This window comes from Gopherus evgoodei, chromosome 6, assembly GCF_007399415.2.
Source record: "Gopherus evgoodei ecotype Sinaloan lineage chromosome 6, rGopEvg1_v1.p, whole genome shotgun sequence".
In the NCBI taxonomy this organism is placed as follows: Eukaryota; Metazoa; Chordata; order Testudines; family Testudinidae; genus Gopherus; species Gopherus evgoodei.
Genome location: NC_044327.1, coordinates 75259215 through 75284479, shown reverse-complemented (window position 1 = coordinate 75284479; position 25265 = coordinate 75259215). Strand labels below are relative to the sequence as shown.

General features: G+C 41.1%; 2 protein-coding genes across 8 annotated transcripts in view; one reads left to right on the top strand and one right to left on the bottom strand.

Moving 5' to 3' along the window:
- The window catches only part of RFESD (Rieske Fe-S domain containing), a 31342-nt gene extending 8139 nt beyond the window's left edge, over window positions 1-23203 (top strand). For 6 of the 7 annotated variants that reach the window (XR_004000860.1, XR_004000862.1, XR_004000861.1 and 3 more), the window contains one exon: window positions 1544-2438. Coding sequence is in view for 1 of the 7 variants with exons in the window: in XM_030565954.1 (XP_030421814.1) it covers window positions 1544-1627 (84 nt within the window). In the remaining 6 variants the exon portion in view is untranslated. Of the gene's footprint in view, window positions 1-1543; window positions 2439-22834 lie in introns of those variants that run through there. The other variant, XM_030565956.1, reaches the window with a different exon arrangement.
- On the bottom strand, window positions 2130-17209 carry SPATA9 (spermatogenesis associated 9). The gene is made up of 5 exons (XM_030565957.1): window positions 16623-17209; window positions 16397-16485; window positions 8668-8895; window positions 7906-8001; window positions 2130-2394 (listed from the first exon to the last, which is right to left on the bottom strand). Exons 1-5 carry the CDS (start codon window positions 16684-16686, stop codon window positions 2152-2154), a joined length of 720 nt encoding a protein of 239 aa, XP_030421817.1. The 5' UTR covers window positions 16687-17209; the 3' UTR covers window positions 2130-2151.
- Window positions 23204-25265: the final 2062 nt, after the last annotated feature.

Sequence of the window (25265 nt, the reverse complement as noted above, 5' to 3'; positions counted from 1 at the left end):
TGGGGAAATTACAGAGGGCAGAGTGGTATGTGCCCAGGATACAGCTCCCAAGGCAGCCCCCAAGGAAGCCAAGGGATGGTGGCTGCAGCAGTGGATACAGCTGAAAGCAGGGAGCAGAGCTTAGCAGCGGCACAAGCTTATTTTTAGCAGCAAAGCGCCACGGAGTTTGAGAGGTTTTAAGACACAGACCAAGGTTTAGCTTGAGTCTGTGTGCTAGGGAAACAGAGCCAGCAGCTAAAGTATGGAAAGTTTTACAGAGGGATTCTTACCAGTCCCCAAGGCAGCAGCAAAGGCAGAAGAAGCAAGGAGGGCTCGGTACGGTCTTGATAATCAGGAGATCTCTCAGGCAGCAATTCGTTCTTCGTGGGCGGGGGGGGGTTAAAAACCAGGGGTATGCTCAAAAATAAAACGAGAGCGGAGAAAGGACCCCCCAAAATCCCTGGCTGATCAGGAACCTTTCTGATGTTTGTTTCAAAAATGTCTGTTTTTAAAGGCAAACTTAGGCAGTTTCCCGCCAGTGATCCTGATAGGCTCCCTCTGTCACAGGGGAGGAGGCACAGGGAAAAACTGCAGGTGAGCACAGAGACATGCCTGGGCAGAGTCCTGTGCAATAGGTGACTCAAAAGCACAGGAGGCCGATGACTCATGCCCAGGATCTTAAAAACACAATAGATCTTGCAGCTCTGGACATTGCCTGCCCTACACCAAGCCCAGGTTCAACAAGGTGATAACAGGACTAACCCTTGGACAGGGCAGTGGTCCCACTTAGCACGCAGCACAAGTGGCCATCCCTTTGAGAAGGGCAATGGCTCTTGGTAAACAACTTAACAGCCAGGGAAGGGCGGCCACAGGAGGAGAACAAAAACAAAATGGAGTATGGGGACAGCTGTAAGAAACAAAATGGAGTAGGGGGATAGCTGTAACAGACAATGTTTTGTGTTATGCAAAAGCTTAGCATCATTGAGAAATCCAGGAACATTCATAAACTACAGATTGACTTCACCAATTAGGAACGTATACCTTCAGTCAAAGGAAGGTATTTGCACTGTTTCTGGAAATTCTTCATAGTGCTTTTCTCTGCCCACCAACATATTCTTTATCTTGTTCAGCTTCTGCTTCAAACAACTATTCATCCAGGTGCTGTTCTAATCAGAGCACAGAGCCATCTGTGTTTTAGTGGTATAGTTGAACCTGGTGAAGGATGGTATGACACTACATCCCATATTCTTCATAGAAATATTGTTATATGATTATAGCATAACTATGTTTCTTGCAAGATAAGGCATGTGAGATCATTGAAAAGGTTATGATTTACTGGGCTGCTACAAACCACCTCTGACTCATAGCAGCTTTAATAATGCAGGGTCATGTGATTGTCACCTGGTACTGGACTCCATGATAGAATACCAGTATTTTTCCAGTGAGGGTGGTGGTGGCAGTAGGAACCACACTGGAAAACAAAGGATTCATGCCATATGTAAAACCTATTTAAGGCTGGGGAGTGACTTAATCAGCATTCATTCTTCACTGAATCCCCACCCAGGATGACTGCAGGAAACATCTAAAAAACAAAGGAAGTGTGTGCAGGGAGGACTGTACCCAGTCTGGGAAGATGTCTGGCCTGTGAAAAATGCCTGGCGTTTCAAGCTGCATGCAAGAGCAGCTTGCCTTCAAGAACCTCTGCATTCTGCCCAAAACAATATTTAGGGTGAGAAACTACTACTTGTAACCAGGTTTTTGGTATCGTAAGCTTATATTGCATTTTTGTTTTCTTTGCTGGGTAATCTGTTTGATCTCTTAGATTTGCAATCTTAGATTTTAAGTGATTATATCCTTTGTAGTTAAACTTGTTTTTCTTTTCTCTGAAGCCAGTTTGTGGAATTCATAACTGGAGGGGGACAAAAGTTTGTGTCACTAAGAAATTTAAATGCTATAGAACATGGCACTAAAAATATTCATAAGGCCCTCAGCCACAACTGTTCTGAGGGACATGGCTATTGAAAGAAAAATCTAAGGAACACTGAAGACATTAAGCTATTTGTACTAATTTTATTAACAAATAGAGAATGTAAATTCTGTATATGTTAAGTGTCTTTGTTTAAACATTCAGTGCACTAACAGAGCTCACAAGCCTGTTTGAGCTTACAGTACTTAGTAGTGGAACTTATCTTGATCCAGTGCAGAATGTAGGATGTGAATGGTGCTCTTAGTTGAATCTTCAACAGGAAATTCAGAAAATGCTTGCTTCTCTGGAGAGGGTACAGTGTAACTTGCTAAATCTTCATATTTGGAGAATACATCTTTTTCTTCCTCATTCTTAGCGTTTTCTCTTGAGGTCTTTTCTTCTTGAACAATGTATTTTATTTTCCCTAATACTGTGTTAATAGAGACTGCCTACATACAATAAAGATATAGAGTTTAGTTGAAGAAAACCATAACTTGGAGTTGTTTATTTCAAATATACAGACAGTAACATAAGTACCCTTTATTTTGAAGTTTAATACATACCAATATCTTAGTAATAAAGGCCTCAGTGCTTCGAGGTGCTGACCACTCTGGCCACAGTCCAATACAGTTAAGCATATGAATAGTCCCAGCAAAGTCAGTAAGACTACATATGTGCTTAAAATTAAGTAGAGGCTTAAGTGCTTTTTGGATCAGGGCTACTGTGTTTAGCACTTCATAGGATCAAGCTTTTATACATTGGATCAAGCTTTTATACATCAACACAGTAGCCGCGCACCTTGTACAGTTGTAGCTAAATGAATTTGATAGGGTCAATGCCATTATGTCTATCAAACATTTAAACAATTACTATTAGACATTTATCCTATAGAATGTATTACTATAAATACTAACAACAACTGAAACCTTTCCAGTGCATCATCAAGGATCTGCAACCTATCCTGGAGACCGATCCCTCACTCTCAGACCTTGGGAGACAGGCAAGACCTTGCTTACAGACAGTCCTCCCAATCTAAAGCAAATACTCACCAGCAACTACCCCCACACAACAAACACTAACCCAGGAACCAATCCCTGCAACAAATTTCATTGCCAACTGTCCACATATCTATTCAAGGGACACCATCATAGGACCTAACCATATCAGCAACACCATCAGGGGCTCATCTGCCAATGTGATGTATGCCATGTACATTGGCCAAGCCAGACAGCCTCTATGCAAAAGAATAAATGGACGCAAATCAGACATCAAGAATTGTAACATTCGAAAACCAGTAGGAGAGCACTTCAGTCTTCCTGGACGCTCAATAAGACTTAAAAGTGGCCATTCTTCAGCAAAAGAGACTTTAGTGAGAAACTGCAGAGCTGGAATTAATTTGCAAACTTGACACCATCAAAGTAGGCCTGAATTAAGACCGGGAGTGGCTAGGTCACTACAAAATGTATTCACCCCTTCCTGTCAACTGTTGGGAATGGGCTGATTGAATTGGCCTCGTTAGCACTGACCCCCCATGTGGTAAGGCAACTCCCATTTTTTCATGTGCTGTATATTTATATCTACCTACTGTATTTTTCACTCCACACATCTGATGAAGTGGGTTATATGCCCAAATAAATTTATTAATCTCTAAGGTGCCACCAGAACTCCTCATTTTTACTTGCAGCCAGTTCCTCTATTAAAGGTCTGCTCCTGCTCCCACTGAAATCAGTAAGTTTCACCCTCCACTGACTTACGTGTCAGCAAGTTTGGCCCCAAAAGCTTATCAAACGGCAAGAAATCAAACATTTTTGGTGACCGATTTTACATCTTATCAGCTCAAATGTACCTGACTGAGGGATGTCACTGGAGTCTCACTGTTAGTTACTTCCACACATTTGGTGTTGTCTCATGTCTATTGCTGAAATTTGCATAAAAAATGAACTCTACAGTGAGGTTATAGAATGAGGTGTTTTTACAGAAAAGGAAGGAAGCCACAGCAGTCTAATTAATTTGTGTTCAAACATTCTGTTTTTGTCCTACATTTGGGCCTTTGAAAGTTGAGCAATATGTACTCAAAAATATTCCAAGCTTATATATTTGTCACAAAATAAGACAATGTTTTATTTCCTGATTTAAGATAATATTGCTGACAGACCTATAGTATAGGACACTAGAAAATACTAATGAGATTGTAGCCACAAGAGCTGGAAAAATACTGAAAGATATATTATGAAACTTCTGTTAGATCGGTGGTTCCCAAACTTTAACAACTTGTTACCTCCTTTCACTAAAATGTCAAGTCTCACAAACCCCCTCCTAAAAATGAATATTTCCAGGGATTTTCTCCTTTACCTGTGTATAAATTATAAAAGCAGTGATCTTGGAAATATAAAATTGGTTTTTATGACATTACATACTATTTATTATTCATTATTATTGATCAATACAGTATTTTTTTATATTATGAAAATGGCAACACTTTTCCAAGTTCTCACTTTCATAGCTTGTATCACTTTGAATAAGCCTGTTATAAGACAGAGCTCCTATGTTTCATCAAGGAGTATCAAATACCTTCATGCTGTTTCACATCTAAGAAGCCAACTCAAAAGAGTTCCTCCTACACAGGCATTCAGGTCTTGAGCAGTCCAGGCAAACAACGCATGTTACAACAAAGCTTAAAACTCGTTCTTCATAATATCATCATTTTAAAAAACAGCAAAAAATATCCACCTCCCTTTCCATTTCTTATAAGGAGTCTTGAAGCTTAAATCTCAGTGTGATAGACATGCTTGCTTTGATCTGTTTCTTGGAAGTCCAAGGGCTCCGGGCTGCTGGTCCTGTGCTGCCCGGGGTCCCTAGAGACAGCTCTGTCCATCATTAGGGATTTTTTTTCCAAAGAACCCCCTGTAACATTTTGCAAACCTCAGTTTGGGAACCATTGTACTAGACAAATACTTCATCTTTCTGATACCTGCTTTTTATTTTTCAGGCTTCTAAACATATAGGCAATTGATTATAATTAAGCAATAAGAAACTGAACAGGTCCTGGAACAGAACATCTAGCAACATATTTGGATGTGCAAACCCAATCCTGCCAGTTCCCAAGGTACCTTGAGTCCCATAGAATTAACTGAGAACGAGAGCACTCAGTTCCTTGCAGGATAGGATGGAGCCTGTAATGAGTCAAGTAGGGAGCTATGCTGTAACATGCTGAATGTCTCTTGCAAAGAGCTGGATGTTCTTAGATCCCAGTGCTGGAAGTGGGTGTTAGCAGTCAGCACTTCACACAAATCAGGTTTTATGTGAAGTAGAATAGTGCCTCTGCTCCCTACAATGTGCAAATAACCATCAGTCTGGATATCTTAGGATGCCTGGAGTGGGTTAATTTTGTTCATAAATATTTTCTAAACTTTTTTTTAATCTAGTAGTACCCAAAGACCCTGATTGGGAATGGGTCCCCATTGTGTTGGATGCTATACACACCTAGAAAAGATGTGATCCATGCCTTGAAGCATTAACAATCTCAAGACACAAACAGATACAGGGGAAAAATATATTAAGTAGATATAATTATTATAGGTGGGTGGTGTTAATAGCTTGAAACTTGCCATTATACGACCCTGTTTTCAGCTGCTTATATTTTTGCCAAATTTTAATTGTTAGGGCTGGTGCTTTCCATGCCAGGTGCCTGGATTTTTTTTTGTTTCTAAATTTAATTCAAAAAATAGTTCAGTCATTTCTGAGAACTAAAGTAGGGGGAAATATTTTGCCATTTAATAAAAATTTTGGTCACTTTCTTTGAGAAGTTCTAGAGCCCCCAGGCTTTGGAGCAGGGGCTTTAAATTTGGCAGGCATTGGCTTTGTGTCAGGGATGTATCTATCAAATCTATCACATATGGTCAAGTTAGAAACCTTGAAAAATCCCCATTCACCCATGCTTAGAAGAGATGACAGAGTTTAGCAGCTAAAATCACCAAGATTCAATCCTCATTGAACATAGAGAACTGAGATTGGATGAAGAACCTGGGAAGGCACAGGGAGTTGAGGAGAAAATGAAGGGGAAGATAGATCAAAGGAGGAGGCAAGGATCTGAGACCGTGAGTGAGGAGATGAGACACAAGAGTCAGGTTGGTTGTTGGGAGCTGGGACTGATTGGGCAAGTAGTTGAGGAAAGATTTGGATGGGGAGCCTGGAAGTGGTGACTAGGACTGAGTGGGCAAGAATAATAGGATGAGAAGTCTATGGAGTGGAGACTGGGGCTTATTAGGGAAAGAATAGGATTGGGAGAAGGAGTTGAGTAGGGAAGAAGCAGTTCATGCACTTACAAACTAACAAGAACTTTTGTTATAAATTGGGGCCTTATCAGTTAGGAGAAACAGCAGGAGAAAGGCGTAGTTGTATTGGTCAATCACAGGATGACTATGAGCTGCCAATGTGATGTGGCTGTGAAAAAGGCTAATACAATCCTAGGATGAATCAGGTGAGGTATTTGCAGTAGAGGTAAGGAAGTGTTATTGCCATTATACAGGCACTGGTGAGACCTCATCTGGAATACTGTGTGCAGTTCTGGTTTCCCACATTTAAAAACAATGAATTCAAACGGGAACAGGTGCAGAGAAGGGCTCCACTAAGATGGAAATGGAGAACCAACCTTATGAGAGGAGACTTAAGGAGCTTGGTTTGTTTAGCCTAAAAAAAACAAACAAAGGCTGAGGGTGCTCTATAAATACATCAAAGGGATAAACACCAGAGAGAGAGAAGTTATTTAGGGGCCAACATGGGCACAAGTTTAGGCTTGAAATTAGACAAAGGTTTCTAACTGTGAGAGAAGTGAAATTCTGGAACAGCCGTCCAAGGGGAGTAGTGATGGCAAAACACCTAACTTGCTTCAAGACTGAGCTTGATAAATTTATGGAGGGGATGGTATGATGAGATTGTATACCATGCCATATGTCCATCTGTGACTGGTATTACCAAATATCTTAAATGGCTGGAGATGAGACACTAAATGGGAAGGACTAGGAGTTATGTGTTACATTCTTTCCCAGGTGTCTGGCTGGTGGGTCTTGCCCATATACTCAGGGTCTAACTGATTGTCACAGTTCCCAAACCAAACATCGCAGACTCTGGGGGGTTTTCACCTTCCTCTGCAGCATGGAACATGGGTCATTTGCTGATTTTAACCAGAGTTAATTATGGGTTCTGTGTAATTCCAAGTCTTGAAATGAAAATTTGAATAGCTTAGTAACTCAGAGGTTGTGACAGGAGTGCGTGAGTGAGGTTCTGTGGCCTGTGATGTGCCGGAGGTCATGCTAGATGATCATGATGGAACCTTCCAACCTTAAAGTCTATGAGACAGGTTAGAGGGGATGGGTCGGGGGGGCAAATAATCCCGAGTAAAGAATCAGAAAATCATTAGCCACAAATTCATGACACACAATTTAATGCAGCATTGAAAAATAATAGCATCCCATTTATCCAGGGTAAGTAGTTGGTGGTTTTGTGGATTCTTTTAATTTGTGTTTTTAAATAAGTGAGTAAATATCATTAGTTTTTCCATCATCAACATAAAGGACAGAGGAGTAGATTTTTGTGTCTTGGTTTGTGACCAGGTTTGCAAAGCTGCCTAAACATGTACATGATACACTCAAATGCAACTTGAGTAAAATAACCATTTCATTCCGCCTGTCATGCGGCTACCTGTTTGAAAAGAACAGAGGGAAAACTGAAATGCTCATTGTTGATTACAACATTTAAACCTTATTCTGATGGCTACATTACTATAGCATGAATATTAAGAAACTCAATTGATCAAAAAATGCCTGATACTGTCCCCTTTACCCAATTTGTAGTACCTTATGCTGCACATAGTCCAAGTGGTTTCACATATGGAGTATGGCACTACGCACTGTGGGTAAGGGTGGCAGAATCAGGTGCAGAACTAAGACGCTTATACTTACCACGTAAATTAGTGCTGCGTAGGAAGCACACATTATGCTGGTGAGAGCAGTCTTTGCTGGATAGGAGATCACATCAAACAGGGAAAATGTTCTACTCTGAAGGAAAAATCCTTTTTAAAAACAGGTTTTTTGCTGCCAGAATATCAATGCTGCTCAACAGAATAAAATTTTAAGAGCAGTTCCCTATATCTATATCCACTTCTGAAATGTCTATATTTACATTAATTTTGTCATCTGTGTGGGTCACCAGAACATAGAGGAATCACAAGCATCTATTACAGCCCTTCTACCAGCCTGTCTATTCTTCTGACTAAGCAGGCCTTCTGTGGGTTATAGGAGAAAGTAGCAGTGGAGGAGGAGAGTTAATGCTGCTGCAGAGCTGGCTAAGCTCTCTCTCCATGTGGAAGGAGGAGGTACATAAGGTCTTCTCCACTTACAGATATTGGGTGCAATCAGAGCATGTGTCTGTATACAGTCAGTCCTCATTCAGGCAAAATGCCTATGTTTTGGCCCAGCGAGCTTGTTAACTGAATGAGTTAACCAATGGTTTCAGGATTTGTACCCGTATGAATTACTGTGTAATAGAGGGGGGAAAAATATGAGATCAAGATGGTAAAGATTCCAGTTTTAAACACACTAACTTGAATGAACAATGGAATAGAACTTCTAATTGAAAATAGTTTGAAAACCTGATATACATTGCAGGTAAAGAATGTCAGAATATCTCCTAAATAATTAATATTTGAATGAATGCTCCCATACCTGATTTTTATAGAGAGGCTGCTTTGGTATGTTTACATTTTTCAGAAGACGATGAGACAGAGTATTTAACTCTGCAAAATTTTGTGCAATTTTTGGCTGCAAGGCTTTGGCAACAGATTTTGAAGATGTTGATATTCTATTTAGCCCATTAATAACTCTTACTCCAGGAGATGAAGAGAATGCACTTGCCACAACTGATCTGGATGCTTGTCGAACGGGAACAATTTCCTGAAAGGGAAGTGTTTGAGAAACGATATGGCATATGGTTCTAAAATGAATCTTTGAATATCCTGACTTTATGGAGAGTGAAAGGCCATTCCAAAAATAATCCTTTGATACCGAAGCTATGCAGAGATACAAGCTATTTTATTAAAAGCTCAGTTAGTTATTCTTCATCTAACTCTACAAATAATAATGAGCACATAATGACTTGAATTGTGACAATATCCAAGACACTATATAAACACATAGGAAGAGATAATCTTGCCCCATGTTCATATAGAAAGTACCAGAATATTTTACACTTAGTGTCTTGGAAAACATACATTTATGTAGCACAGTTAGCATCTAGAAGAAAAAGCTTTTGTAGTTCCTGTTTGGCCTGTAGGCACAAGACTACCCTTCTCCTGTAATAAATGTATGGCCTTTGCAGTATTCCCAGCCCTACAATGGCTCAGCAAGCAGGAAAGTGCAGCTATCATCTGAATTTGAAAAGTACTTTACTTCTATGGATGTTGGAGTCAGCACCTCCCAAGGGAGACTCAGCATCAAAAGCAAATCTAAAAATATAAATTTGGGAGATGCAGGTATGCTAGCTGAGAGAGTATCAGCTCAGAACATAAAGGGCCTAATAGTGGTTGTATCAGGTTAAATTGAGACTACAATTGATATGAGCCAAAAGAGTTTAATGGTTTATTGTTGGTGATTTACCAATGGATTTTAATTACAACATTGCCACCCGGTAATACAATGATGGGCATATTAGAAATGCCTAAGATATAGAAATAGAACATGCCTCTATTTGTATACATTTTAAAATACGTTCTACTCATCTGCTCATCTCTGAACGCATTTTCCCTTGCTTCTCTGCTCTGACAATGCCAGCCTTGACTGAGCACACTTCTCCCACAAACACTTCTTTCTTCCATGATGCCACTTATGCATGAAATGTCATTCCTGAGCTGACAAATAAAGACACTACTCTCCCCTTCAAATCCCTCCTTTTCCTCCACTTCTTCCAGGACACTTACTAAAAACTGGCAAGCTAATAGTACACATTGCAGGTTGAGGGGCTGTCAGCGTATACAGCTGACATATTAAACTACCAAGAGGTTCCTATTATCGCATTGATAATACTTTGCTTATATGCTAGCCCGTAAGTGACTTTTTAGATTTTAAGCTCTTCAGGGAAAAGCCATCTGTATTTATATAGCACTTAACATAGATTCACAGACTTTAAGACCAGAAGAGATCATCCCTTTTAGTTGGACTTCCTGCACTTTTCAGGCCACATAAGCTCACCCACCCACTTCTGTAATAGGCCTATAACCTCTGGCTGAGTTATTGAAGTCCTCAGATATTGATTTAAAGATCAAGGGGGACCCAGTTCTGATTGGAGCCTTTGAGTATTAACCTATTACAAGTAACATAAAACATGAAGCCTGACAAAATCTTTCATCCGTGCTTTTCTGGTAGTTATCACTTAGAAATCTGACCTTGCATCCTACAGCCCAAAGGGATTCAAACAAATGTTAAAGAAAACCTAATCAATTGATTAATGTGAAGTTTACCCTAATGTGGGGGCGGGGAGCACAAAGCCTTTTGCACCACTTAAGCCCCATGGTGATTGTACTGTGGTCAAAGAGATTGTAGAGGGTTCTCTGAACCTCATCCTTCATACTCTATAGGGGAGCTCTGAATTGGCTGTATAATGGACCACATGATCAGTAATTAGAGGGATACAATGATCCAAGTAACTAGGTAAAATGTAGCATCAGTCATTTTTCCTGTCCATATACTGGAATAGCAGCCTGATCACAGGGTGACTGCGTGAGAAAGATCCAAGTATGAGCACTCCATAGCAGTCTTCCCTCCACAATTCTAACCACTTGGATTTTGTTCAGTGGGGATGATGAATTTCAGTGACTGCACTAAATGAGAGAAATAGTTCCTTACATGTGTAATATATAAAGATGTGTTTCTGTATGCTCTGTAGTGACCTGTATTTCATCTGATATTGGTCAGAGGTGCAACTTCCATTGATTTTTTTTTTTTAAATGGGAGTCCTGTAACTAAAGCAGGGATCAGCAACCTTTCAGAACTGGTGTGCTGAGTCTTCATTTATTCACTCTGATTTAAGGTTGTGTGTGCCAGTAATACATTTTAACGTTTTAGAAGGTCTCTTTCTATGTCTATAATATATAACTAAACTATTGTTGTATGTAAAGTAAATAAGATTATTAAAATGTTTAAGAAGCTTCATTTAAAATTAAATTAAAATGCAGAGCACCCAGACCGTTGTCCAGGACCCGGGCAGTGTGAGTGCCACTGAAAATCAGCTCGCGTGCTGTGCCATCTTCGGCACCCATGCCATAGGTTGCCTACCCCTGAACTAAATCCTATGCAATGTTGCTTGAAAAAAAATGCGAGGTAGATTCTCAGATGTAAATTGCCGTAGTCCCATTGAAATCAATGGAGTTATGACGATTGACACCAGATGAGGAGCTGCCTTAAATGTTTTGTACCATTGTCTATGTGATAAAAATAAAAAAACCCACATAAGCTTCTCAAAACATTTAGGAAGGAATGTGCATTGAAATGGAACACAGGATCCGGTCCAAGAGGTGACTATAATAGCTGAACCGCTCAGTAATAGCAACCATAATGTAATTAAATTTAACATCATTGTGTAATGCAAAGAAACCTATCACAGTAGCATTTAATTTTAAAAAGGAGAATTACACAAAAGTTAGGAGCCTAGTTAAATGGAAATTAAAAGGAATAGTCACAAGTGTGAAATGCCTGCAAACTGCATGGAGACCATTTAAAAACACCATAGTAGAGGCTCAAATGAAATGTATGCCCTAAATAATAATTAAAAAAAACTGTAAGAGGACCACACTACTGTGGCTAAACAGCAGAGTGAAAGAGGATGGGGAAGGACTTTAAAAATTGGAAGTAAAATCCTAGTGAGGAAAATAGAAAAGCTTAAACTCTGTCAAATGTAATAATATATATAAGGCAGGGCAAGACTTTTTTTTTTTTTTTGAAGAACTAGCTAAGGGCAAAAAAACTAATTGCAATTTTTAAAAGTATATCAGAAGCAGGAAGCCTGCCAAACAGTCAATGGGGCTGTCATAAACAGATGGTTAAGGGTTAATGCCTCTTTTACCTATAAAGGGTTAAAAAGTTTACCTAGCCTAGCTAACACCTGACCAGAGGAACCAATGGGGGAACAAGATGTTTCAAAAGGAAGGAGGGAAGTTTTTCTTTTGTTTAGAGTTTCAGTTTCAGCAGGAGTGAAAAAGATCAAGGAACCAGCCTCTTATCAGAGTAATAAATTTTAGAAAGGAATAAATAGGTTTATGTTTATTTCTTTGTAACCTGTCTTATGCAAATAGAGGTAGAATCAAATTGGGTATTTTCTTTTGTGTAACTAAATTTGTGCCCAGGGGAACATCCACTGTGTTTTGAATCTGTTGTCTGTAAGAGTAGCTGGTATGCTAATCTCTTCCAGAGGGTTTTCTTTTACCTTTCTTTTATTTAATTAAAAGCCTTTTCTTAATACCTGATTGATTTCTCCTTGTTTTTAGATCCAAGGAGATTGGATCTGGACTCACCAGGGATTGGTGGGAGAACGGAGGGGGAATGGTTGATTTCTCCTTGTTTTTAGATCCAAGGAGATTAGATCTGGACTCACCAGGGAATTGGTGAAGGAGTCTCTCAAGGCTACCCAGGAAGGGGAAGGTTTTGGGGGGACAGGGAGTGATCCAGACACTGAAATTCTGGATAGTAGCAGTGATACCAGATCTAAGCTAGTAATTAAGCTTAGAAGTGTCCATGCAGGTCCCCACATCTGTACCCTAAAGTTCAGAGTGGGGAAGGAACCTTGACAGGGGCCACTAGATGGTTGAGGTGCTAAAGGAGCACTTAAGGAAGATGGGGCTGTTGCAGAGAAGCTAAATGAATTCTTTGTATCAGTCTTCACTGCAGAGGCTATGGGGGAGATCTCTACACCTTTCCTCATCTTCTTATGTGAAGAATCTGATGAACTGTTCCAGATTGAGGTGTCAATAGAGGTGGTTTTGGAACAAACTGATAAATTAAACAGTAAATAACTCACTAGAACCAGATGGTATTCACCCAAGAGTTCTGAAGGAACTCGAATATGAAATTGCAGAACTAACTAAGATATGTAACTTGTCACTTCAAATCAGCTTCTGTACAAGATAACTGGAGGGTAGCTAACGTAACTTGGATTTTTAAAAAAGGCCCAAGTGCAATCCTGGCGCTTACAGACCAGTAAGCCTAACTTCAGCACCAGGAAAATTGATTGAAACTGTAGTAAAGAACAAAATTATCAGCCACGCAGGCATCAGCGAAACAAGCAGGTGCTTGGGGCGGCACATTTCTAAGGGCGGCATTCTGGCGCCGGCCATTATAGGTGCCGACTCCAAGGCATGGGGAAAAAGTGCCCCCACCACCCAAGCTTGCCTCCGCTCCACCTGCTCCCCTGAGCACGCCGCCACTGCTTCGCTTCTCCCCCCTCCCTCCCAGGCTTGCTGCGTGCGAAACAGCTGTTTCGCACAGCAAGTCTGGGAGGGAGGAGAAGCCAAGTGGCGGAGCACTCAGGGGAGGCAGAAGTAGTGGAGTGGAGGTGAGCTGGATCGGGGAGCGATTCTTCTACCCCCGTTACTTCCTCTGCCCCACCACGCTAGCTCACCTCTGCTTCGCCTGCTCCCCTAAACATGCCGCCACTCCGCCTTCTCCCCCCCTCCCTCCAAGGCTTGCTGTGTGTGAGAGGGAGGGGGAGAAGCGGCGCAGCGGCAGACCTGGGGGAGCAGGCGGAGCGGAGGTGAGCTAGGGCAGGAGGTCATGGGGGGCCCCAGGAAGCAATAGGGGGGGTGGAAATGCAGCACACCTGCGGGAGGAGGCAGGGCTGGGGATTTGGGGAAGGGGTTGAGTTGGGGCAGGGCCGGTGAGCACAAAAAAGAGGGGGGGGCACCACAGTTTTTTTTTTTTTTGCTTGGGCTGGCAAAAATCCTAGAGCTGGCCCTGATAGAGAAGATGAACTAGTGGAGGGTTTCAAAGAGAGAGCAAGGTGATGTGTAAGGAAATTGATCTTTGCATCAGCATTCTGCATAGATACGAGCAGGAAGAGATTTACTTTGTCACGGCAAGTGAGAAGGATGTTGCAGTAATAGAGATATGAGATGAGACCTTGGACAAGAGTTGTAGCTGTATAAATGGACAGGAAATCTTAAGAGTTGTTATGTGGAAAGAAACAGCAAAATTTAGATATAGCTTGGATGTGAAGATGAAAAGACAGGTCTGAATTTAAGATAACATATAGTGGAAAAGATTAAGAACTCTGTTTCAGCCATGCTGATCTTCAGCTGATTGCTTCATGGATTCTAGCCAATATCAGAGAGGCAGACCATAGTTTTAATTTAGACAGAATGGGACAGGCGTGGAGCAGAGAGGTAGATTTGTGAGTCGTCAGGATAGAGATGGTAGTTGAATTTGTATTTATGAATGAGATTTCAGAGGTAAGTGTGGAGAGAGAAAAAGGGATGAAGGACAGAGCCCCATGGATCCCCTACAGAAAGTTGGAGAGGGAATGAGGAGGATCTTCCAAAGGACACACTAAAGAACAATTAGAGAGGTGGGAGGAGAATCAGGAAAGGACAGAGTCACAGAAAGCAAGGACGGACAAGATTTCAACAGCATTAGCAATTTTCAGTTAAGTGCAAAGGACAGAAGCTGGTTGGATATGGTCTAGGACGGAACTGGAGGCAAGGACTCTGAACATGCCGTTTACGATTGCTGTCTAATGAGCTTAAAGGCGAAAGGGAAAAGGGAGGATGCGGCACTAACTGGAGAGGCAAGTTGGATCAAGGGTCGACTGAGACTAAAGCTTGCTTGCATTGTGAGGGGAAAGCGTCAGGAATCAGGATCTGCTGCAAAACTAGTCTCAAGGCAGCTTCCTCAATACATTTGGCCTGCAACAGCTATCTGATTGGCTATGCCACCTGATTGGTTGCAGGGGGCAGCAGGCTGGCTTTTGGGACATTGGCTCAATGTTCATGCCCACCACTGTGATTGCTCCTGTTACCTTATTCCTGCCTTATACCCAGCCTGGTTTCTGGCCTGCCTCTGCCTTCAGCCACTCCTTGCTGGTTACCCTGCTTGCTTCAGTTCCTGACCTTGGTTTGATCCTGGGCCCTGGCTTCCCACTACTGACTCTGACCCTAGTCCTTGGTTCTGGATGCCTGCTCTGACCACTACGCTAGACTGCCCTCATCCAGTCAACTGAGCTAGAGGCACACAAGAGGTCAAGAAGAGTAAGGGAAGGAATGAGAGTGGGCATGAGGGAAAACAAACAGGATGGGATGGGATCATTGGGGCAAGAGGTAGGCTTAGAGGAGAACAGATGAGAAACTTCTGTGTCTGTGACAGAGAGGAGGAAGAGAGAGTTGTAGAAAAAGATGGAAAGTCATATTGTATTTTGTCAATTTTCTCACGGAAGAAATTGGCAAGAACTTGTGCATAGAGAAGTGCAGGTAGGAGGAGAGGGTTTGAGGACTTATCAGAGGTGGTTGGGATTGTGGACTTGAGATTCAATTAAATTGTCTAAGTGGAGTTGTTTAGCTAGGAAGATGGCAGAACTGAAGGAGAAGAGAATGAATTTGTAATGCTAGAAGTCAACCTAGTCACAGCATTTCTGCCAGAGATGCTCTGCAGCCTGATAGCAGGAACAGAGGAAGCAGATGTTAAGTATTTCAGGCAATAACTTCTTACAGGCCTTCTTCTCCCAATTTTATTTCTATAAGAGGGATTAGAATTGATGTCCTGCTTCATGGTCTGATTTGCCAGTATCAGTGGAATTGGAAGTGTAGAAGGAGTTGAGGATCTATCACAGTAGAATCTGAGCACCTCACAAGCCTTAATGGATTTTTACCTTCACAGCATCTCTGTGAAATAGGGAAATTTTAATCACCATTTCATAGATGAGGCTGCATCCACAAAGATTTTGGGCATCTAACTGCCACTTGAGGCAGTTTAAGATTCTCAAAACTTCCACTCAGCTGCCCACAAATTACCTCGGCACCTACATGTCTGCTGATAAATTCCCCTAAATTTCTGCCAGTGGGTATGCATGGAGCCATCTAAATCCTGATTCTATAAAGCAGCTCAGACCATTCCCCCACTTATTTCACCTACAATGTCCAATTCAGAGGTCAGTTTCCAGATTGGGCCCAGCACAAAATGAAAGTGGAGAAGCCCCACCAGAGAAAGAGTGAGACATGACTCTAGAGCCTAGAGATGAGAGCACCCACCCAGGTTCCAGTCCCTGCTCCAATAACTATTTAAAGACTAAATATCACTATCAGCAGAACATGTCTTATTAAATAATAGTAGATAAAACACATAATATTTTGAACAAGAAGGGGAAATTCCTTTATCAGAAATTTAATGGCAATCAAATACAGTAGTTCAGTACGCTTACCTGGTTTGACTGTTGCATTCCAATTATGGTTGGAAATTCATCCTTAATCTCATCTATAATCTCCACAACTGCTCTCTGGATTAGGTAAACTGAGGTAAAAAAGAAGGAATTAAAGATTCAATTCAAAACCTCCTAATCAATTAAACAAAGTGGTGGTAACATATACAAATAGATAGGACAAGGAAGGTTTGGGGGTTTAAAATGGATCACAGCCAGGATTGCATACCTTGTCCAGAAAGTCTTTTGATCACCTGCCCACATATCCATCCGATTGGTTTGATGGGCATCATGTCCTAGAGTGAGTTCCCGAATCCTAAACTCCAGTTACCTCACAAGATTAATCCAGCTGGATGCTCAGATCACAAATACTCAGATCACAACCCTCCCCCACATGAACATCACCATATCCAGGCAGGGAGCCTTTATGACAGCACAGTGGATCTCTTAGATACTCACTTGATGCTCTGCATATACGTGGTGTCCAAGGCATGATCCTATCAGGAAAAAAAATATGTACTTTTCACAAGTTGCCATGTAAATGATCACATTTCTTCTAAGTTTTGCATAAGGATACACTGTTTTACATCTTGCTCTTCTAGTATCCTAAATCCATGGGCTTGGGGTTAAACAAAATAAAGATCTGATTTCCTTTGTCTTCAAGTTCAAGGTAAACAAACGAAAGTCTCCATCCCTTTCCTTAAGTTTTAAACAAGCAAGAGAATAGTTGTTGTCCTTTGCATGTTGTCATAACTAGAAAGAGAAGGGTAACAACCCTCCTGTATACAGTACTATAAAATCCCTTCTGGCCAGAGGCACCAAAATCCTTTTACCTATAAAGGGTTAAGAAGCTTAGATAACCTGGCTGACACCTGACCCAAAGGACCAATAAGGGGACAAGATGCTTTCAAATCTTGGGCAGGGGGAGGATTGTGTGTGTGCCCTTTGTTTTGGGATGTGTTCACTCTTGGGACTAAGAGGGACTGATCATCAATCAAGATTCTCCAAATCTTTCTGCACAATTCTCTCATATTTCAAACTTGTAAGTAACAGCCAGGCAAGGTTTGTTAGTTTTATCTTTGTTTTTCTCAACCTGTAAATGTTCCTTTTGCTAGAAGGTTTACTTCTGTTTGCTGTAACTTTGAATCTAAGGCTAGAGTGGGTTCCTCTGGACTCTTTGAATCTGATTACCCTGTAAAGTTATTTTTCATCCTGATTTTACAGAGATGATTTTTACCTTTTTCTTTAATTAAAATTCTTCTTTTAAGAACCTGATTGATTTTTCATTGTTTTAAGATCCAAGAGTTTTGGATCTGTGTTCACCAGGATTAATTGGTGAGGGTATACTCTCAAGCCCACCCAGGAAAAGGGGTATAAGGACTTTTGGGGGAGGAATTAGTCTCAGAAATCTGCCCAGGAAAGGGGGGGTTAGGGACTTGGCAAACATTTGGGAAAAGGCAGAGTTTCAAGTGGCTCTCCCCTAAGATTTGGGGCACGCTTGGTGGTGGCAGCTTACTGTTAAGCTAAGTTGGTAAATAAGCTTATGGGGTCTTTCATGCAGGACCCCACATCTGTACCCTAAAATTCAGAGTGTGGAGGAAACCTTGACACATGTAGACTGTTTATCTCAATATAGCTATTGGCCTTTCCATCAGTCAGCCAGTGATTTATTATTCCTTTTCTTTTTGGTTGGCTCCTGGGAAACTAATAGGCTCCAACTGTTTCTGGTTCCTTCTGCTCTTTCCTCCCAGACAAAGAAATAACCAAAATGTCAATTAACTAATGCTGACCACTACTAATGTAGACCTCAAACATGCCAAAAAATATATGTTTAATTCAAGTGATTCTTAATATGGCTGCTTTGATTGCCAACATAAAGAGAACAGAAACAAAACATTGCCACATTTCTGAACTAGAGATATTTGTCAATTGTCTTTAAGTAGTATAGCTTATGAACTCCTGTGCTTAATACTGAAAGGTAATGTTCAGCAAGACCACAATAATAGTGATGCCTTTGGACAAGATGCTGGTCTGGCCTGTGCCCTGCCACTATTAATGAGTATAGTGTTCCTACTGGCACCATATAAAGCCCATTTATTGAGAAAATGTGGGGGTTGAGAATTTCACTCATTTTCCTTGAAGTATTGCAGTATATATATTGTGACAAATTTCCTCCTCTACCTTGGTGGGTCCTGCACTTATTGGCAGATTTGCTCACCTCAGTAATTCACCATGTGGGTCAGGAAACAGCCCAGAGACCTTCCCCTCTGATAGAAGCCACAGTCCTTCCAGCTCAATTCCTCCTGGGTCTGATCAGGAGCTGGGAGATCTCAGGGGGAGGGGAACTGGGTCCACCGTCTACTCCAGGTTCCAGCCCAGGGCCCTGTGGACTGCAGCTGCCTAGAGTGCCTCCTAGTACAGCTGCATGACAGCTACAACTCCCTGGACTACTTCCCCAGGGCCTCCTCCAAACACCTTCTTTATCCTCACCACAGGACCTTCCTCCTAGTATCTGATAATGCTTGTACTCCTCAGTCTTCCAGCAATGTCTTCTCACTCTCAACTTCTAGTGTTCCTAGCTCCTCACATGCACACTACAAACTGAAGTGAGGTCCTTTTTAGCTCAGGTGCCCTGATTATCCAGTCTATCCTAATTGATTCTAGCAGTTTCTTCTTAATTTGCTCTAGGTGTCCTAATTAGCCTGCCTGCCTTAGTTGGTTCCAGCAAGTTCTTTTTTGTTCTGGAACTGGCTCTTTTACCTTACCCAGGGAAAAGAGATCTACTTAATCTGGGACTAATATATCTGCCTCACTCCCAATCCTGTTTTTTTTCATTAGTTGTCCCCCATATTTATTTGGTATAACAGACCTGTGGATCCTCCCCTTAGGCTGGTGGGAGGTTCTTTGCCCGCCCACTTCCTGGATACCAACAGGAACAGTTGACTTCACTCCCATCCCTATTATCTCATTAGTTGTCCCCCAGAATTATTTGCTTTCCAGGCCCCTTAGACTGGGGGGAGGGTCCTTTAGCAGTGGGCGGGCTCTGCCCACCCACTTCCTGGTTCCCTATAGGAACACTCCCCTGTAACCATCTGGCCTGACCCTGTCATAATATATTATTTATTAATTCAGATTTGCACTATAGAGTATTGCTGAGGTGCTGTGATCAAGGTCTGCAGTATGGATGGCTTGGGGGAAGGAAGGAAGGAAGCAACACCATGCAATGGCTTTAAGTTCCAAGTTGTTCATATGACATTTTAGATTGTCCTGAGACCAAGAACCTTGTAATTACACGTGATTCAAGTGGGGCACCCCATCCTGTCCCTGATGTGTCTGTGCCCAGTGTCATTGGGAAGGGGACCAAGAAGAATATCAATTTTCTTACGTTCAGCAGGTCTATCCACTACTCCAGTTCTTTAGGATGCAGAGTGGAATTGAGACTCATTTGGTTATAAGGTGGCAAGATGAGAATCAGACAGTCTTCCACCAGTGATGCATAGGTCACTAGCTAAATCTGGCAAGCAGTATCACATATATCCATGTAGACATGGAGCCAAAGAGAGACAAATATGTACGCACTGCAACTATCAATCTTGTCTGCAGGTCATATGGTATTGACTTGATGGAAAGTACACAAACCTGTCCTCTAGCAGAAAAGCTTTTGCCAAACTTAGGGTGACCAGATGTCCAGATTTTATAGAGAGAGTCCTGATTTTTGGGTCTTTTTCTTACATAGGCTCCTATTACCCTCTATCCCCTGTCCCGATTTTTCACACTTGCTGTCTGGTCACCCTAGCCATACTAGAATTGAGGATAACTCCTATACACTTTATCATCTGCATCAATGACAGACAAATTCTCATAGTTTATGTGAGATGGAAAGAAATTGGACATCTACTTTTGTTTTAAAAATTACTAAAAAGATTTAGTTTAGAGAAACAAGAAATGGCAGACCAGCTCTGACTAATTGTTTGTCTTACTACAAACTCAGGGGTGTGGTTCCCATCATTGAGTCACAGAGGTTCTTTGACATACTTTGTGGGACACCATGATTAAGACCAAGAAAAACAATCACAACTATTAATCATGGCTATTTTCTAACTAAAGAAAGATAAAAAAACAATAAACAAATGATAAACTGGTTACTTCAATTACAATTTTTTTCCTCTATGTCTCTTTGTGTAGAGCTTGTAACAGAGATAGCACTCCAGAGATTTTAGGGCAGATGAACCTGCCAGTTTATAGTTGGTAAAGTCAACAATCTTAACTACGTTCTATGAAACAGAAAAAAACATTTAAATCAGTTACTTAGAAGGAACCATTTATGGAGTTGTATTGAGACAGGTCAATTAACCAATATTAAACATTTGAAATTTAATTAAATCCTACTGTTTTTTTTGTTTACCAGTGTTTAGTCCTCCTTTCCTTTCCAGGAATATATTTTAACAAGTTGGTGATTAACAGGAGAAACTGTTAGTCTTCATTTTTTTCAGTAGTCCAACAAAATCATTGAGATTTTTATATCTAATCCCTGATAGTGTTTTAGTTAACTTTTTCTTACCAATCACTGTTGAAGTCTTCGGGAGGTTTCCTTGGGTTGGTTTCTTCTTAATCTTTGTTTTTCTTATCTATCTGTGGCAGCTTCCTTTTAGTGGTGGAAAGGCTGAACTGAGGAGTGCTTGCTTTTGAAGCTGAGTAGCCAGGGATGTTGGGTGCTCACTTGAAAATTTTGTATACCCTTATTATTTTTTATGAAATTATGTGAAAACACACCTCTTTAATGCTTGTTCAGATTTAAGTTGGTTGCTGTTATTCTTTTATTGGCTCCATGCCTTAGGGGTTGGCTTAGGTGATACTTTCATCTTCTAAATATGCAGTCTTTCTAATATGCAACATTTCTTTAATAGCTCTTTCTGTGGGTGTACATAAATATGTGAAGATTCAGATAACTTTTAAAGTTAAAATTAACTATTTTTAATTCAGTTCATTCTGTGAGGTTTTTTAATTAGCGTTTGACAGGAAATGAAATTTTTTAAAAGTCCATTAATTTCTTCTCTTTATTTAAAGAAGTTTTTAGTTTTCAAAACAGTATTTTAAATTTAATTAACTCTAAGAAAGTCTTTAGCCTAAACTGTTAATTAACCATTACTGTATTCTATGCTTAAATGGCTTCTCACATGAGTAATTAACCTAGCAAGTGACCTTGCTTTAGTTTTATATAACTAAATCATAAGATGTTTTATGTACAGTTATTATATGAAAGTTTGCATTTAAATACAAAATATTTACAAATATACCTATTAGTAGAAGCTTATACCATCTAAGCATTTGAGAAACAACAACGGTTTTCATCTCTAAGTGAAAACGAGTTGGAAGGAGCCAGTAGTTTCTGTAAAAATTGCCCACCATAAGTGTTCTCCAAGTTTAAAGAATGAAAACTGTAGTGTGTTTACAAAAGAAATTAATATCATTAAGGCCATTTCTAGAATTCTTTGAGTGGGTTTAAACAAAGATTTTTCTTTGGGGAAAAAAAAAGAGGGGGGTAGGTTTAGCATAGGCCCACTTTACCTCAATATTTATTGCTCTGATAACACAAACCTACATTCCTTTCACATTCAAGTTTCTTCCTAAAAGTGTTCACACAGATTGCTGTTTGCTTGTCCTTGGGAGCTAGAAGCAGAAACCTTCTGGAATTTCTTTGACTAGCTTTAACATTTTGTAACATACAGTAATTAGCTAAGCATGTGTATTGTTATATTTCCGAGCATCTTGACTATAATATTCTTGTAGCTATCAATATTTAGTAAAGGTGCACATAAGTTTGTAATTACTTGTTTAAAATTTGTATTTATTAATATTATTTTTGCATCAATATTGAGATCTCTCTCCCTCATTCACTAGGAGTTCTAAGTGGGAGAACAGGGAAAGGAAGTGATCCAGAGCTTTTTCAGCCTCCATTTGGTACCTGCTGGTCACTTATGAAGGGTCAGAATCCATTAGCTATGGATGTAAGATCTTAACGACAGTTTCTGTTAAGAACTTTTCAATATAGGCCCGGAGTCCGAGCTTGGCTTGGGCTATAGGTGCTGGCTAATAGAGAATACATAGCTCAGAGGAAGCTGGGGTAAACAGATAACCTTGCGTATTTCAAGTCAGTGAGAGGAGTCAGAATAACTCTGAATGTAATTGGGCATCCTTATCATGAGTTATAGACACATGAAGCACTGAGAAAGGCCTCACGGTTACTCCCTAATGCAGGGAGGAGATAATGGTACAATACCCCTCAGATCCTAGACAAAGTTTGGGGAGAGGCCTAACATGATTATCGTGAGTTATGACACCCTCCGCTCACAGATATATGCCAGTGCTAGCCCACAGAAATGCAAGGGTAAACTTGTGAAATTAAGTACTAATTACTGCTTTTTCGCTTTAAATCCCTAGGAATGTACCTGTTGGTCAACCGAGAGAGCTGCTACCTCATTCCCCTGGACCCTAAAATTAGGATTTAACCTACACACTTTAATAGACATAGTTTGGGGGTAATTACCTGTGTGTCAGCAATATGTTAATTTGGGCCAGGGGCAGAACAATTTATATAATATTTTAGATCATTGGCTTATTGTGCTTATCTTGTCTTGCTGTTAGAACTGACCCAGGGGTTTGGGAAAACCCATCCCTGTCGCTTCTCTCCGCCCAGTGAGCACCATATATACTCTAGTGTAACTAGCTGTTTTGCAGTGTCTCTGAGCCTAATAAGCAAAGTGACACACCGCCAGTGCTGCATGTAATAAACTCCTGTGCTTGACTCTACACGGTGTGGATTATTGTTCCTTCATTTATATATGAGTAAACATAAATTCCCTGTTTCCTTAGATGAGTCGTACTATGGACAGACACTTAGTGAACACTTTCACTGCTGGAGAGTGTGTGAAAGGCAGACCCCTGTACTGGTAATGGTTGTCTCCACTATGCATCTGAGGTACTTCCTGTGAGCCGGATGGCCATGTGGAAGTATGCAACCTGAAAGTAAAGAAATGTGAACTAATCTTGAGGTTGGAGTGATGGAGGCAAGTGTTACTATCCTGCACCTGCACGTTTGTCTGCATTTTAGATGGAACACTGGAAGATATGAGTGACTGTTAAGAGGGGGTCTTTGAACTTGGCTTTTCTGGATCTCTCATAGATTGATCCAGAAGACAGGGCTTCAACTTCACATCCCTCCACTTGTGGGTTCTTGCAGAAAAGGAGAGGGAGTGAGCACCTGCTTGGGAAGCAAGACTCTCCCAAGCAGAATGGCCATATTCTATGCCTTTTAGTGGAATTAGCCTGTTACAGGATAGACAAGGCTTGAAATGGGTTTTGAGTCCACCATTTTTTGAGTCCTGTGCAGGGTGTGTGTGTGTTATGGGGGAGGGTTGTGTAGGTAGAGAGGCCATCTGCAAGCAGTTTTTGCTTCAGCAAGTGCTAAAGCAGCCTAGGGTAATAAAAATAAAAGAATGAAGGTGATTCTGAAGAATTTCAGAAGTTTGAGAAATTTAGCTAGGGCTAAAATCTAGTGGGTCAGACACCAGCTAGATTCCATCTTGGTGTCATGGGTGGTAAAAGGAAAGTGAGGGAGGGTTGTAGCTGCCTGCCCTCATACTGGGGAATGAGGCAGCATAGGGTACATACACCCCAAGAGACACAGCTATTCAAAAAAATCTGATATGTGCTTGGGGCACATGCATACCTACAGCGGAATCAATACTGACACATACATAAAGTTCTAAGCCCCTCAGGGTAGGAGCGGGTGATCATCCCGCTACAGCCTGTTTTAAATATATTGGCACAGATTCGTTGACCTGGCTAAACTATGCTCAGAGGACTAAAGTGAAGGGAGGGGAACAGGACAAAGATAATTTTATGCCAATTTAAAACTTCCAAGGTCTCAGTGTAAGAGCACTCTCATAACTGCTTTAAGTTGTATGTTCCTAATGGAACATTTTGGCAGCTGCAAATAACAGTGATACCCCAGTTATGCCTTTTTCAAAGAACATCCCTATCCCATGAGCCAGAGGGTGGGAAGAGTGTGTATGCACTTATGCTAATGTTTTGCACAGATCCCCTGACTCATTCAGTGCACAAGATGTGTGGCCCGATAATATTTACTGCACACTGTTCAAACTTTATCACTATAGCATATGAGTGTTTCACAACATGCCCGTGAGGTGAAGGGGTTGTATTATTCCCCTTTTACACAAAGGGAACTGAGGCACTAATTTTGGGTCCCCAAATAAAGATGTTGAGGGCTTGATTTTTTCAGAGTCCTGAGCATTACATAGCATTTTATATGTTCAGAGCACTGGTCCCCCTGACTTTAATTGCAGATATGAGTGCTCTGACTTCTGCAAATCAGATCCCAGGGTTTCAAGCTGGGCACGCACAAAATGAGGAGCATACAATTCGTGACCACCTGTGAAAAGTTTAAGTGCCTAGCTTTACACAGGAAGTCTGTGGCTGAGGCAGGGATAGAATCCAATTCACCCAGGAAGCATTCAGTTGCCTTTATCATTGGACTAAACTTTCTTTTCCAGCAATCCCCACCTCATTCACTACACAACTCTAATTCACCCCAGAGCATGGTACAGTCTGTACACTTAATGAGGCTGGGTTCCTGTGGAAAAAATAGTATGTGATAATGTAATTAAAGACTATCATAAGGCATATGCACAAGGTAGGGTGCCCACATTTCCTAAAGGGAAAATGGGATACAGTGTTGGGATAGCCTCAGTCCTCTCTCCCTGTCCCCGCCACCAGGGGTTGGCCAACTTGCTTGCCTGAGCCCTGCCACTCCCCTGCGCATGGGGCTGGCATCGCTGCTCACTCAAGCCCT